We start from the raw sequence: 15,821 nt of genomic DNA, 5'->3' as shown, positions 1-15,821 counted from the left end.
TGACCTCAGCCAACCCTCTTTGGTGACTGAGGAGTGTGGTGATGCCCTGGACACATGCTGCAGAGCTGTCCAATGGGGTGGCTCCTAGCCCCTCTTCCCTCCTGTTTGAGAGTCTACTGAACTTGAAACGGGATCCTCTCTCTGGTTAAAGCTCACCAGCACCATCCTCATTCTCAGCTCTCAACAGTTTTGAGGTGAACTCCAGCCTCTCGGGTTAATAGTTTGTCCTGTTTGAAATCGGAGTCCCAAAGCTGCTGTATTCACTCAGCCAATGTGTCTGACGCTCCTGACAGTTATCTGTGCCTCAAACCGAGGGCAGCGTTATTTGCATGGCATCAAAAAAGTTCAGTAATGGCGATTTAGAGCCTGTCATTTTTTTTTCTTTTTTTTTTTCAGAGCTGGGGACCGAACCCAGGGTCTTGCACTTGCTAGGCAAGCGCTCTACCACTGAGCTAAATCCCCAACCCCGAGCCTGTCATTTTTATACTTCACTCTAAACCCTGAAGCCGACATGTTTGGAGACATGACATCCCATCTGAACAAAGACAGCACAGTTCTCTCATTGAGGCCGGTGACCAGGCTGCGGTGGCTGGGAGCAATGGCTGCCCTTCCCACTCCCAGGCCTTCATGCAGGACTATGAATGGGGGATATGGTTTTCCTTCCTGTGTTTCATAGTCCTGGCAGGTTAGTCTGGGGTGACCAGTAGGTACTTTAGAAGTCCTGGGTCAAATGCTCAGTTGTGAGGTCCCTGTCCCCTTCTGCATTCTGAGACGTGGGTGCCTGTCCTGGGGCCACCAGTATAGCACCCAGACAAGCTTTTAAAATTTGGCTTGTCTGTGCCAATGTGTGCTGGGATCGAGGTGATCATGGTGGCCAGATAGATGGCTTTGGCTGCTGATCCTTCCACCATCCACTAGATGGTGTTGCATTCTGCCTGACTTCAGGCTGAGATGTCAATCAATCCCTGTGCCGGGGTGGGATGGGGTGTGTGCATCCTGGGAGACTTGCTTAGGATGCCACCAGTCAAATTGAGCTGTTGTGTAGCAGATCTTCAGATGTCGGGGAGTCTCTAGGGTTCAAGATCTCTGTACCCTAACCTGCCAAGTGAGTCCCATCCAGGTGGCTCCATCCAAGACTGTTGGAGAGACCATGTTCTGGTCTATTCCAGCCTGATTACTGCTCACTGCTCATACTGGGAATTCACCTGGTTCTGCACCTTTAAGTAGTTTTGTTTGGCTGTAGAATTACTATTAATGTCAGTTCTCGAAAAGGGGGAAGACTTGATGGAAGGGAAACTATAGGGAAAAAAAGACCACAAAATAACTATAAGCAAAAAGGGGGGATTATGGGTGTCACATGTCAGAATGTTTATCTCAGTTTGAATCTTGGTGCTGCCTCCCTGGTTGTCTGACAGGGACTAAGTCTGGCTCCTGAGATGCAGACAGCCCAAAGAGCTCTCATCTAACCCTCCTTTTGAGCATCAAGTCTGTTTCAGGTCCTGTGGGGGAAACTGAGGGCCCAGTGGTGGGGCGATTTGCCAAGGGCTCCAGACTAATCAGCTGGATCACCTCACCCCTGACTCCTCATATCAGAAAGCAGGAGCTGTCCTGGGAGTCCAGATAGGCAAGGACATAAGGTGTGGGGACTAAGAGGGACACATTGCCAAACATTATCCCTAGAGCCATACCAGCTCTGTAATCCTAAGATCACTGGGTAGACCATGGGTTTGAGAGACTGAGTGCACAGAGGTGCAGACTAACTCACAGCCTTTTTTTATTTTAATTTTTATTTTATTTTATTTTATTTTTGAGACAGTGTCTCTCTAGAAATCCCAGTTCCCCTACATAGTCCAGTCTGGCTCTAAACCTTTTCATCCAAGCTTCCTGAGTGCTGGGGTTCTAGGTTTGTGCCACCAATGTGTCTTTTAAAGGTCACACTTAGTACTTCAGTCTCGGAGTAAATGGGGCAGCACTGATCTCCACTCTGCCCACCAGGAACCTGTGTTTTCTTTCTTTCTTTCTTCTTCCTTCTTTCTTTCTTTCTTTCTTTCTTTCTTTCTTTCTTTCTTTCTTTCTTTCTTCCTTCCTTCCTTCCTTCCTTCCTTCCTTCCTTCCTTTCTTTCTTTCTTTCTTTCTTTCTTTCTTTCTTTCTTTCTTTTTTCTTTTTCTTTTTTTGGGAGCTCGGGACCGAACCCAGGTCCTTGCGCTTGCTAGGCAAGTGCTCTACCACTGAGCTAAATCCCCAACCCCCAGAACCTGTGTTTTCAACTGATGGACACATCGTTTGTGCTGCTGACACCCCAAAGGCCACTGCCCACCTGTGGGATGGGGTTGGCGTCTCTACAGTGGGAGGAAGGTGCCACAGCCACTGTGGGGAGATGAAGGGTCAGGAAGAATAGAAGTGTCTCACTGTGGAGTGTGAAAAGTCTCACTAGAGGGTCAGTCACAGCAAAGACGTGGAGGTGTCACAGTCAGTGGGGCAGGATGCACTTGAAGGTGTATGATAGAATTGGATGGTTGGGAGGGAAGGAGGGAGGACAGAGGGGCTGCAGCAGGCTTGAGGCCTGGAGTTCTGGCTAGAGGGGCTTCAACATGACCCTGAAAGGTCATCAGGGACCCCTTAGAAGGAGCAAGCTGTCTTCACTTCCTCCCTCCCTACCCTGAGGATGCCCTGAGAAGGGGTGGGTCGGGCTTTGCTTGATTGCTGGAGCTCCAGCTGGGAAGAAGAGGGTTCCTATCAGGGCTGCACAGCTGGCCAGAAGCAGGGCGGGGTAGTCCTTCCTGGAACAGCCTTTCTATAAACCGAGTCACAGCCGCGTTAAGAGGTCCACTGTGCCCATATTAGCACCCGGCTACAGCAGCACGGGACCAGGTCAGTGCAAGGCTTTACTGAGGGGCCAAAGAATTGAGACTGGGGGCTTTCTTTGCATATGAACTTCTCTGCCTGGGGGTGGGGAGTGAGTAGTCACCACTAAGACAAGAATAACAGAGCAAGAAGATTTTATCTGCTTATGAAAGGACAGAATATTGATGAACCTTCTGAGAAGACATTGAGAAACTCTCCTCCTTGTTGCTCTTGCAGGAACTGGGGTTCTTGGTCCTGGCGGCTGGTAGGTGCCTTCCCAGAGCTCCAGAGAGGTGGGGAGAGCCAGACAAGTCTTGGTTAAGTTAACCCTGTGGTAGTTAACCCTGTAATGGAGTGCCTCGGTGTACCAAGTGTGCATGCAGAGCTGGGCAGGATTGGAAATGGCAGTGAAGGTCGGAAAGGGACAGGCACTTGAAAAGGCCACTTCATCTCATCTGGTGACTTGGGGGACATTTGCAGGCCTCTCTCTGTTTCTGTCAGGCCTTTTTATGCCTGAAAAATACCATCAGAACCAATTCTTTTTTTTTTTTTCTTTTTTTTTTTTCGGAGCTGGGGACCAAACCCAGGGCCTTGCGCTTGCTAGGCAAGCGCTCTACCGCTGAGCTAAATCCCCAACCCCCAGAACCAATTCTTTAAAGATTTATTTATTATATGTAAGTACACTGTAGCTGTCTTCAGATACACCAGAAGAGGGCATCGGATCCCATTACAGATGGTTGTGAGCCACCATGTGGTTGCTGGGATTTGAACTCAGGACCTCTGGAAGAGCAGTCAGTGCTCTTAACCACTGAGCCATCTCTCCAGCCCCAGAAACAATTCTTACTGATTGCCCACACCCACCATACCAGTGGGATGGAACTACTTTTAGCTTTCTGCTTAGGAAGTAAGCTAGTTTCTTTTTATTTTTTAAAATATTTTTTCTTTCTTTCTTTTTCTCTTTTTTTATTTGTTTTGTTTTTGTTTTTAGAAATAGAGTCTTACTGTGTAGCCCTGGCTGGTCCCCAATTTGTTATGTTGACCAGACTGGCTTTAAATTTAGAGATCCACTTGCCTCTGCTTCCAGAGTGCTGGGATTAAAGGCATGTGCCACCACACCAGCCTAGACTTATTTTTCAAGTGTGTGTGTGTGTGTGTGTGTGTGTGTGTGTGTGTGTGTGTGTGTGTGTGTTTGTGTATGTGTGTGTAAGCCAGAGGACAACTTGTGAGAGTGAACTCTGTCTTTCCACTATAAGGGTCTGGGATTGAACTCTGCTCATCAGCCTTAGCCACAAGCACCCTCACCTACTGTGCCATTTTACCAGACCTCTTGAGGAAGTAACCTGAAATGCAAAGTTCTATTAAAGGAGAATGTTCTTAGTGCTGTGACTTACATAAAGGATGGCTATGACCTGAGGTTCAATGGTTAGGGATGGTAGATGGGCAGCCCAGAGCAAGTACAAAAACAGAGACAGGGAGTGGCAGGCTTCTAGGCCCTGGTTAGATGCAGGATCCTGCAGAAGCAAGGAGTGTGAACTTGTCCCCTGGAGGGCACAGGCGTGGCTGTTGATGGGAAGCATCAGCAGCACACTGCACGGGAACAGGAGGATATATCCTGCTGGAGTGTTTAAGGGACCCAGGCTTAGTCAAGGGGGTCACGCCTCAGAACGGCTTGGGCTCACATGCTGGCTCTAACACTGGTATGCAGACTGGGGGTGTTAGCTAGCCTTGTAAACACCAGTTCTTATCATTAGTTCCCATGTGTTCCTACCCTCAGAGGGCTGCCAGAGCATTCCCCCTCTTCTTGCCTTCTGTATACAAAGTTAGTTACTTCCCACAGCTGCATCATCAGCTGATCCCAATGGGACAGGTGCCTTTGCCTGGGCTGGAATGGCAGATTTGGGATGGACAGTTAGATGACAAGCAGGTGTCTGCAGACGACAGGGAAGAGAAACACTTTGGGTAATGTCTGGTCCACGGCAGACACTGTGGAGGGAACAGTGGGCTACAGGGCTTAGGTGTTTGCCTTCTCTGTAGCTGATCCCCCTCTGTTGCAGTTTGTTTTCTCCTCCTTGCAGCTTGGGGCAGAGATCCTGCATTTGACACCATGGACCCTTCAGATGGCGAGGACTCTCCAGGTAGTTATTTATATTCCCCTGGCTTCTTCTTGCAGTGGCCTGGACCTCCATACCGAGTGTAGAGAAATTGAGGACAGCACAGGGGTGACCCAAGGGGGCATTATAGGTGTTCTCCCAACACCAGCTCTCCACAGGGGAGGTCTGTGTCTGGCCCTGTCCTTGGGGAGTACAGCGGGACTCACCTCCTTCCTAATCCCACCTCCTCGGGTGGGACTAGGGCAGCCTGGGAAGCCGGCTCAATGCTTAGCGTTACTCAAGCTCCTCCATTTGTCCTTCTACCTCCTCTCCTCTCCACCCAGCAAGCAGAACCTTCATTGAGGAAGCCACTGAGTATCTGCAGCACACGTCGGGCAGGGACGACCTGAAGCTGCTGCTGACTGAAGATGGAGCCTGGGAGGCCTTTGTGGCTGAGGCTGAGTTGTCCAGGTCACCTGCAGTTAAGGACTTCCCTCTTCCTGGCTTCTCGTCCCCTGCCTGTGGATGGTGCAGCCTTATTCACCTCGTGTCTTCCTCACCCAGTGCCCTTGTTCACACGGGTGGTGCTCTCCAAAGCACCTCCTGGATATACCCACAACTGTGCTTTGGGAATGTGCCCGTGTCTCTCAGTGAAACTGAGAGGCATCCGAAGGCTGGGCCACACACACACACACACACACACACACACACACACACACACACACACACACACACTGTCCTTAAGGCTGACCTGGGGTTTCTTACTTTCCTGGAGGTCAGAAATGACACCAAAGCCCCTTCTGCACACCATAGGGTAAAGACTGAACACTCATTAATATAGAAAATGCCTGGGTACAGAAATCAGATCCTAGATTTTCCTGATTTTAAGATATATTCAACTATGATACACTGTGGGGGCGAGATTCACATCTCAACATGAAACACTGTTGCTGTCTGCAGATACACCAGAAGAGGGCATCGGATCTCTTTACAGATGGTTGTGAGCCACCATGTGGTGGCTGGGAACTGAACTCAGGACCTCTGGAAGAGCAGTCGGTGCTCTTAACTGCTGAGCCATCTCTCCAGCCCCTGTAATTATTTTTACACCCAGCACAATCTTATCTATGCTCATTTTAATTTTTTAAAAAGAGATTTATTTTTTTTTATGTGCATTGGTGTTTTGTTCTGCATGGCTGTCTGTGCGATGGCGTCAGATCCCCTGGGACTGGAGTTACAGACAGGTGTGAGCTGCCATGTGGGTGCTGGGAACCGAACCCTGGTCCTCTACGCCTTTTTTAGTGTCCTTGCATATGTGTATGACCCGTCCCTTGAGGTCACTTGTGGTGCTTCCTACTGTGGCTTCCTGACGATGCTCAAACGACTTCATCTGCTGGATCCATTCACACTTAGAAGATTCATTCACTCACCATGGCTCGGTTCAAATGAGTTCCCAGCCAAAGTGCCCAGCCAGGAGCAGACAGTCTTGGCAGGCAGGCATGACAGGGCCTTCTGATTGTATCTCAGCCGCAGAGGGCAAAGGAAGGCACCTCGTGACACATTAGCAAACATGCCATGAATTAAGGATGACTTATAACACAGTCCTGCTTCCCTGTGCTCATCAGCAGAGCCATCCCCCATCCCCCACTCACAGTTCCTCCCCACCCCTGATAAATCTGCCAATGGTCATAGTGTCACCCCTGAGCAAGAAGGCGTCTCTATTTTATCCAGTGCTTGGTACTCAGGGCATTTTATTTATTTTTTCAACAAGGTCTGACATTGGCCTTGAACTCAGACATAACCAAAGACCATCTTGAACTTTTCATCCTCCTGCCTCTACCTATCGAGTGCTAGAATTATCGATGTGTATCAGTATGCCTGTCTTTATGCAGTGCTAGACCCCAGGCCTTATACATGGTAGGCAAGCATCTTACTTACTGTGCCAATCCCCACCCCTCCCAAAGAATGTTTTTTATGTTTTTTTTTCTTTTTTCTTTTTTTCGGAGCTGGGGACCGAACCCAGGGCCTTGCGCTTGCTAGGCAAGCGCTCTACCACTGAGCTAAATCCCCAACCCCTTTATGTTTTTTAAAAAGACTTGTTTATTTCTATTTTATATGTCTTTGCTTGTGTGTATATGTGTGGACCTGGTGCCCACTGAGACCAGAAGAGGGTATTGGAGCCCCGAGAACTGTAGTTATAGGCAATTGTGAGCTGTCATTTGGGTGCTGGGAACCAAACCTGGATGCTTTGGGAGAGCAGACTGTGCTCTTGGCTGCTGAGCCATCTCTCTAACTGCAAGAACAAAAGCAGTTAATGAACAAATAAGATTTATTATGTTATTTATTTATTGAGACAGGGTCTCTCCACATAGCTCTGGCTATACTGGAATTTGATTGTAGATAAAGCTGGCCTTGAACTCTCAGAGATCTGCCTGTCTCTGCCTCCTAAGTGTTGGGATTAAAAGAGTGAAAGGAGTGTCCCACCATGTTTGGCAACTTAATAACTTTTTAACTATCTGTCTGTCTGTCCATCCATCCATCCCTGTTTGTCTGTCTACTTGTCCACATGTCTGTCTGTCTGTCTATCTACCTGTCTGTCCATATGTCTGTCTGTCCATCTGTCCATCCATCCGTCTGTCTGTCCATCTATCTACCTGCCTGTCCATCTGCCTGTCTGTCTACCTGTCTGTCCGTCCGTCCATCCATCCATCCATCCATCCATCCATCCATCCATCCATCCATCCATCCATCCATCCATCCATCTATCTATCTATCTATCTATCTATCTATCTATCTATCTATCTATCAACTTACCTGTGTGTGAATGTGCACATGCACAGACCTAGGGAAGCCACAAGAGGGTGCCAGATCCCCTGAAGTTGGAGGGATAGGCGATCCTGAGCGTTTCACCACATAGACCATGCACCAAGCACTGTTAACTGTGCAGCAAATTCCCCAGCCCCATGAAGAGCATCTGAACACAACTTTTACCCATTATCGTCTGTTGATTAAGAACAATTTACAATTAATAAGTGTTCACCATCAGAAGGAAGATTCTGTGTGTCTATGAAATCCCTCCCAAGTCACAGTAGGCACTCTGTGACCTGGGCAGAGTACATGTTACGGAGCCTATAACAAACTGTTTATTTTCATATTTTTATAGCACTGGGGATGGAATCTGGTGCCCCATGTGTGTTAGGCAAGTACTCCACCACTGACCTAAATCCTAGCTAAATCTCTCTTTATCACTTGATACCTGTTACAGAGCTGACGCAGACACTTTACGTGATGCCCTCAATGCGCTCACAGCAAACATGGCTGAGGAAGACCAGAACAGGCTCCAACATGACCTGCAGGATGTGGAGAGGTTCATAGATGTGTTTCCCCAGGTGAAACTGGAGCTGGAGAGACACGTCAGGAAGCTTCGCACCCTTGCAGACAAGGTTGACAAGGTTCACAGGGACTGCACCATTTCCAAGGTGGTAGCTGGCTCTACCAGTACTGTGTCTGGAGTCCTGACCCTCCTTGGCCTCGCTCTGGTACCTGTGACAGCTGGGGTCAGTCTGGTGCTCTTGGCAACAGGGATGGGTCTGGGAGCAGCAGCGGCTGTGACTAGTGTCTCCACGGGTATCGTGGACTACACAAGTAAGTCATCAGCCCAAACAGAAGCCAGCCACCTGGTGTCAACCAGCATGGTTAAAGTGAAGATGGCTGCAGAGGCCGTGGTTTATTCAGGACCCCAAGTCTTTTCCTTATCTGAGAGTTGCTGCCGAGTCCTACGGTGCATTGAGCAGAGCGTCTATGCCATCAAGCTTACCAAAGCCAACCCTGCCTTAGCAGCTAGTGTCAAGCGCCTCATGACCGTGGGAAGCATTTCTGCCCAAAGCGATAAGCATGTGAAGAAAGCCTTTAAAGGCACTGCCCTGGCAATGAGCAGAAGAACCCGGATCATGGGCATAGCCACCGCAGGTGTGTCCCTCATTGGGGATGTGATCAGCCTGGTGAAAGAGTCCAAGAATTTGTACAAGGGCGCAAAAGCAAAGTCTGCCGAGGAGTTGAGGCAGCAGGCTCGGGAGCTGGAGGAGAAATTGGAGGTGCTTGTCCAGATCTATGACGGTTTGCAGTCAGGCTCAACTCAGTCGTCCTAGATGACAGTGGTGGTGGTGATGAGTGGGGGTGATGACAGAGTGGGCACAAGAGTTGTCAAGGGACCAGGGTGCTCTTGAGGACCAATGAAATTCTATTGACTCTCTCTAGGGTGTGCTGGGATGGTGATTGATTTAGGGCTGGGGAGTGACCCAGATTGGACTGACAGGTCAAGAGATTTTGTAGCATGTCCAGGTCGGCCAGCCTGTGGTCATGAGACATACCTTTTCAGAGGCACAGCTTCCTCAGGAGACGGGGGAGGGGGAGATTGGGGGAGGGTGATGGACAAGACCACCTCTCTGCTCATCTTCCTCTGTTACCCTGTGTTCTATGTAGACTTTAGCTCAAAGAATATTAGCCAACTACTCTAGGAAAACGGGGCATCCCAGACTGAAGGTCCCAAAGTCATAGGAAAGGAAAACAAGGCATTAGAGCAGGGTTTAGGATGTGGGATTGGAGAGCATCCACCCTTATCCTAACCACCTAACAGCTAGATCCACAGCCCCTTCTGTGAGGCAATGTACTCGGTCCAGGGGTAGAGCACAGCCTCGTAGGAGGCCCAGAGGTTATTCTGCTCATAGATCAGCACCAGAGGAATCAGGAGGTTAACACCAGATTTATTCCTTCAAAGGAAGGGATGTACAACCTGTTATCTGCCCAGAAGGTTGGGAGCAGATATGGTTAATAGTTTGGTGACCCTTTATGCTATTCTGTGTCTAAGACCACACCAGATCCTTCCTCTGGACCTTTATTGTGAACTTGTCCACCTATAGAACCCATCTTTATGAAAGAGGTCATGTGTACAGAAAGAGTTTGATGTAGTCATGTCGTGAGCTTTATTGTGCACACAGATTGAGTTAATTATTACCAAGAAAGTGTTGCCCAACTTGTGGTATGCTTCAATATGCCTAAAATAAACTACCTGGGGCAAGATCCCAGCAGTTTGAACCAACACTGGCTATTTGGTTGTATCGAATCAAATTACCTTTCTTGCCTCTTGCAGATTGTTTCTCTACCTGTCATGGTGGCCACAGAGACCCAGTTTACCCATGTGGAATCCTTCTCAGTCATTTCAGAAGTGTCCCAAGTGGTCATTCCCAGGGTTGAGAGTCATTAAGTGGCAAGTAGTCAGTCTTGATGGGGCATGGATCATATGTGGATAAGCATGGCCTCTCTCTCTGCCACGTGGTTCTGAAACATCTCTGGAGACACCAGGCCGCCGGGGAGGGCAGAGGCCTGGTGGCTACAAAGCCATGTTCTTCCCTTGATTGTAGTGTTTCTTAGGGCTGGGCCTGGAAGCACACACCTGTAATTCCAGCACGCAGTAGGCAGAGGCAGGTAGATCTCTGAGTTCCAGGCCAGCCTGGTCTACAGAATGAGATCCAAGACAGAAAGAACTACATAGTGAGACCCTGTCTCACCCAACACCTCAATAAATAAATAAATAAATAAATAAATAAGTAAAAAAAAGCCTCTTAGGTAGAAGAGATTTTCAAGAGAGCATTCCTATGGGACAGGAGGAATTTCTCATTTGGCTCCATCCTCTCCCCTATGTATCTTTGCTGCTAATCTCTTAGTCCTACTGGAGTGCTGAACTCTAGCCAGAGCCTCTGCTGATATCCAGGCTACAATGCAGAGGATGTAGGATCCAGGTAGAGAGGATGGGGAGATGCTGTCTGCTTCTCAGCCTCACCTGAGCTGTTCCGCAGCTCTCCAGGGCTAACTAAAGCTTGCGTGTAGACAAAACTCCAGACTATCTGAGCAAGACTGAATACCAACAGCCGGGTGTTGGACACCAAGTCTTCGTGGTCTTGGCGTAATCGGTGCACAGTCATTTTACTCTCCAGTTTTTGCAAGCTGGAGTTTGGCAGCTGCCCATTTTAAGCAAAGTCAGCCTTGCTTGGGGCTCCCGGGTATGATGGGTCTGTAGCACACGACAGAGCTGCTCCACCCCTGCTCTCTCCCCAGCCTGTGACTTCCCCGTGACGTGATGTTACAGGGAGGTTGGCCCTACTTTTCTATGTAAAGACAGATGAGATGCTCCCCCGGCATCCCTGTCCTAGTATCCATGCATCCATCCTAAGCCACGTGTAGTGGGTAAATGTCTGCTCCGACTTGGGCTCCCAGATCTGGAGCAAGTGAGGAAATGCTCATGGGTGTCAGAATACATTCTCAGAGACTGGCGGGGAGTGGTAACGGGTGTCTGAGTTCTGCCTTAGAGACCTTGTGATGTCTTAAAAATCTTCTTCTCATTTCCCAAGACTCTTTTCCAGCTTTCTGCTGAATTAGGGTAACTTCGTGTCACTCATTGCATGTAGTTTTTGCTACCCAGCCTTAACGGGCCATACCAGCCCCCACCCAGGTTCCCTCAGATCCTTTGATGAAAAACACAGACACACACGTGATGCTCAATTTCAACCTGCCTTACTGGCTCAATTGCTGGGCACTTCTAAGCCTCGTATACCAGCCCAGGAATAATGGGATAGAGTGGCCATTGCCCACTCTAACCGAAAACTTACGTGGCTGGTTGGCTCTATCTCCTGCAGCTACTGCCTCCTTCTCTTCCCCAGTTCTCTCTCCCCTGTGTCTGCTAGTTTGCCTGCAGGGACCTGGAAGTCCCACCTATTCCACCCAGCTCATTGGCCGCTGGCATCTTTGTTTGATGGATCAAGCACCAATCGGGGAGCAGGAACTTAGCATCAGAACCACCTCCCTACACCCAACCGGACATATTTCTTGTTTTACTCATGCAATACTGATTTTGTCATTTGGCTGATTGACACACACCAAGAGTCCAAGGCTGCATTATTTGTCCTAATTAACAGGATCAACTTTGGAGTGACAACTGGAGTATTGCTTCAGGCTGAGGGTGTTAATGACTTCTTGCCTTTGTTTTCTAAGACGTATGACTGCTGAGCACTAGCCAAGCCAGAGAGGCGAGCCCCTGTGTCACAGATGTCCCCATTCCTTCCTTTAAGCCACACTGGTGACCCTGAGACTACCAATCAAGCTACCTGCTGGTCCAGAGGTAGAATTCTCTAGCACCATGTCTGACTATCCCCTACCATGTTCCCCACCATGATAATCATAGACTAACTTCTGCAACTGTAAGCAAGCCCCAATTAAATGCCTTCTTTTATAAGATTTGCCGTGGTCAAGGTGTCTCTTCATAGCAATAGAGCACTGACTGTTCCCTACCCCAATCATGGGTCTAGAGGACCTCCTGCAGCTTCCAAGGGCACCAGTGTTGGGATTTAAATCTCGGCTCACATCCAGACAGACCACACCAAACCAATGTGGTTCCACGTGGAGAGGTTTAATGAGAGAAGAGTAGAAGAGGAGAGGAAAGGCCGGCCACGAGCATGTGGAGGGAAGTGGGGAGGGAAATGGGGAGATAAGGGACAAAGGGGAAGAGGGCAAGAGAGCAGAGAAGAGAGCAAGAGCAAGAGAGGGAAGAGGGGGCAAGCAGCCCATTATACAGTGTCAGGCACAGCTGTTGCCAGGTAACTGTGGGGGTGGAGCTTAGACAGAATACCAACAACCAGTGTCAGCGTACACGCCAGAAGCTGAAGTATGGCAGCTGGGAGGGGGTGAGGTGTGAAAGAATTAGTGCAAGGGAAACTGAGGACATGTGACATGTGCCCTTTGTTGTAGGATGATGCCATATGGATGAAGGCAGGTACAAGATAACACGAGGCCTGTCATTGGATGAGAAGGAAGGATGGGTGGGAGAAAAGTTTTAGGGAAGAGGAGGAAACTGGAACAAGAGGAGAGAGAAGAGGCCAGGAGAACATGGAGGTGGATGTTAAGATTCCTCTCTGCACGGCTACGGTTGTTATGAATATTCTTAAGGGATGGATGTGCACAGGGATTTGTGTGTCTAGATGAGCAAATTATCTCTTATCAGTTGGATCAGAGGTTATTGTGTTGTGTGTTCTTTCATGTGGCGATTTAAGTTCAATGTATGTAGTTCAATGTAATGATTTAAGTTCAACATAAGTTTAAGTATGTGGTGGCTGGAGACGTGTGTATGGTGGCAACCTGCCTGGGGAACTAGATGGGTAGAGAGATTGCTGCCAGGCTCAGAGAGAGGCCTTCGGCAGTGTGATATGGGATGGAGCAGAGCAGGTGAGAGGCTTTGCTGACTGAGATGAAGATGTCTACCAGATACCTTGGGGCGCTGCCGTGACGGACCTAGTGCAGGGTAAAAGAAATTTTTTTAAAAATAATTTTACAGCAACACTTTGTGGCTAGTGCTCTTGTGAAAATAGTCAATGAGGTGCCTACACGTGTGTCTTCATGGTGTTAGCTATTTGTGTACGTTTGGTCAGTGTCCAACAGTTTGAGTCACATGTGTGTCTTCGGCTCATCCACCATTACCTGAAGGATGCTCCAGGCTCATGAGAACAGTGGAAGCATGTTAGCAGGTGGTACGTGTGGTGTGTGACAGGATTGTTTCCCAGTCCCTCATCCCTTCCTTCAAGGGTGCCAGGTTTGCCTTATGATGCAGGTCTCAGGAATGAGTGCTAAGAAGAGACCACCCAGCAGGATGCTCTTTCCGAGTTTTACAAAGGAAAGCAGGAGGTATCCACCCCACAGGTAATAAAGGAACCAGCCCCACAGTGAAAAATACCAGGACCACACAGTAGCATTTAGTTTACCTGACAGCCTGCAAGTTGTCAGCCAAAGTCAACGATACCTCCAAGGTTGGCTACTGGCAACTCTGGCCAGGGTTAGCAGGCAGCAGGGGGGCCAGCATCCAAAGTGAATAAAGCAAAAGTCAATGATACACTTCAGTTTATGGCTGTCTGCCAACCTGGGCAGGAGTGTGGGGACAGTGTGCGATCATCTATCTCTCCAGCTGGGCCAAGGGGACCCCAAGCGACTTGACCCTTGATAGGCCCAGGGAATGAACCAATCTCAGGAAAAATTATCTCAGTTCATGCCATCCAGTCCTGTCTAGTTCTTGTTGTCAGTCCAGTGAAAAGACCCCCAGGCAAGTAGCTCTGGGCTCTTATTCCCCTTGCAACCCTTCCTCCTCCCAGGAATATCTCTCCTGTTAACTTTTCCTTAACAAAATCCTCTCTTGCTTGCTCCCGTGTGTGTCCATGTCACTAATCATCATTGACGTAAGGCAATGAAGGTGAGAGTCACAGTCGACTTTTGGGGATCTGAGTCTTTGAGTCAGGCCCCATTGTTCTCTGCATCAAGGTCTCTCACTCAGGCTGTAGTTTATTGATTGTGACCCTCCCTGTCCCCAGGGATCGCAGGCCTATATTGATTCACGAGGGCAAAGAGAACAGGCACGGCAAAGGGTTCAGAAGCTCTGTGAGTATTTACAGCAATGACAACACACAGGGACCAGCTTCAGGGAGGCAGATCAATTTTATTTGGGGCGATTTAAAGCTTATATAATTTTAGGGATGGGGGTCAGAATATCCAGGATGGGCAAAGACCATTGGCTGAAGGCATAAGGTACTGAGATGCCTCGTTACCATGGGGAGTCATTCCAGAATCTCAGGTGCTAGTTGAATGGATTCTTATTGGGAGAAAGGAAGTTGAATCTGTAATCTTAACCAAGCCCATGTGATATTTTTCAGCTAGAGATGTGTGTGTATTGGGGGGGGGTTGTTAAACTCCCCAGACAAGGTCAGAGAAGTGGAAGCCCTGCTAGTAAAAAGAGTCCTTCATATAGCACTGAGCTCAGAAGGCTATCCGGTTGGTGGTGGACTTTGACCTCAAGGAGCAGGGTTTTCCCACAATTGATTCAGCTAGACTTACCTGGCCAGCAAGCCTGGGATACCCTTACATCACTGTCTCTCTGACATTACAGATGTGCGCTGCTGTATCTGGCTTTTACTTCAGAGCTGGGGATCTGAACTCAGGATCTCATGCTTGTAATGCCAACGCTTTACTGACAGAGCCACGTTTCCGGCCCCCAAGTAAAGAATTTTTTGAGCAGTCCCCAACTCATAGCCTCCATATTGGGCTAAGCTGGTGACAGGGAGAGTCATGGGCCACAGAAGTGAAGATGGCGGTAAGTAGTAGGCCAAGGAAGAGGGGACAAGAACTGTGGCCTATGCGGATCGCAGAAGGAGTGGATGGAGAAATGGTGATGAGTTCAGGTTGTGGAGGCAAGGGCTAACAGGAGTCGAGCCCAGAGACAGCAGACTCTGATGGCCAGAAGAGCCCAGCAGACTGTGAAGCACTTAGAGCTGAGGGCATTCCCTTGAAGGGTTGGTTATCTTCCGGACTGGACAGGGCTGATTGTAGCTATGGCTACCTGCCTATGGCCAAGCCATCTAGATCAGTCACCATGCTAGCAGGGAGCACTGATGAGACTCAGTAGGTTTTTTAAAAAGTTGAAACGAAGATAGAAGGGCATGTCTCGGGCTGTCTGGGGAGAGCCAAAGGGTTTGGGGAAGAATATGATGAAGGTCATAGCCTGCGTGTATAAAATTACCAAAGAATAAATCAGAGATGCATAAAAGCAGTAGTCAGAGCATCCTACCCCAGGAGTCAGTTTGAGATCTGGGTTTCAGAGTGTGATGAATGAAATGCGTAGACATTTAGCAGTGAGTGCTAAAACGGAGGCATGTTTCTGTGTAGCAGGGGAGCTCTTGTGAGTCCTGCTGGAATCTAGCAGCTGGATGACCAAAGGTCTCCACAGCTCCCACCTAACAGGAGGGAGGGGCCTCAAGACTGCATCGCTGCCATTATTTCTTGATGTTTTCTCTCCCTTC

The 15,821-nt window shown here is 48.8% G+C and overlaps 1 protein-coding gene across 9 annotated transcripts; it reads left to right on the top strand.

Moving 5' to 3' along the window:
- The first annotated feature begins 2,764 nt into the window (after positions 1-2,764).
- Apol2 (apolipoprotein L, 2) lies at positions 2,765-10,030 on the top strand. Of its 9 annotated transcripts, none has more exons than XM_235465.10 (5): positions 2,765-2,872; positions 3,083-3,258; positions 4,900-4,980; positions 5,280-5,406; positions 8,198-10,030. In XM_235465.10, the coding sequence occupies exons 2-5, from the start codon at positions 3,195-3,197 to the stop codon at positions 9,078-9,080; spliced, it is 1,155 nt and encodes a 384-aa protein (XP_235465.6). In that variant the 5' UTR covers positions 2,765-2,872; positions 3,083-3,194; the 3' UTR covers positions 9,081-10,030. The 9 variants fall into 9 exon arrangements, with proteins under 9 accessions (XP_235465.6, XP_006242008.1, XP_006242006.1 ...); XM_006241948.5 differs by having other exon boundaries at positions 2,843-2,872; positions 3,083-3,110; XM_006241946.5 differs by lacking the exon at positions 3,083-3,258 and having other exon boundaries at positions 2,784-2,872; positions 4,921-4,980.
- Positions 10,031-15,821: the final 5,791 nt, after the last annotated feature.

The sequence above is a fragment of the Rattus norvegicus genome, chromosome 7, assembly GCF_036323735.1.
Source record: "Rattus norvegicus strain BN/NHsdMcwi chromosome 7, GRCr8, whole genome shotgun sequence".
NCBI classification, from domain to species: Eukaryota; Metazoa; Chordata; class Mammalia; order Rodentia; family Muridae; genus Rattus; species Rattus norvegicus.
Note: the sequence above shows the minus strand (reverse complement) of the source record. Positions and strands in the feature narration are given on the sequence as shown.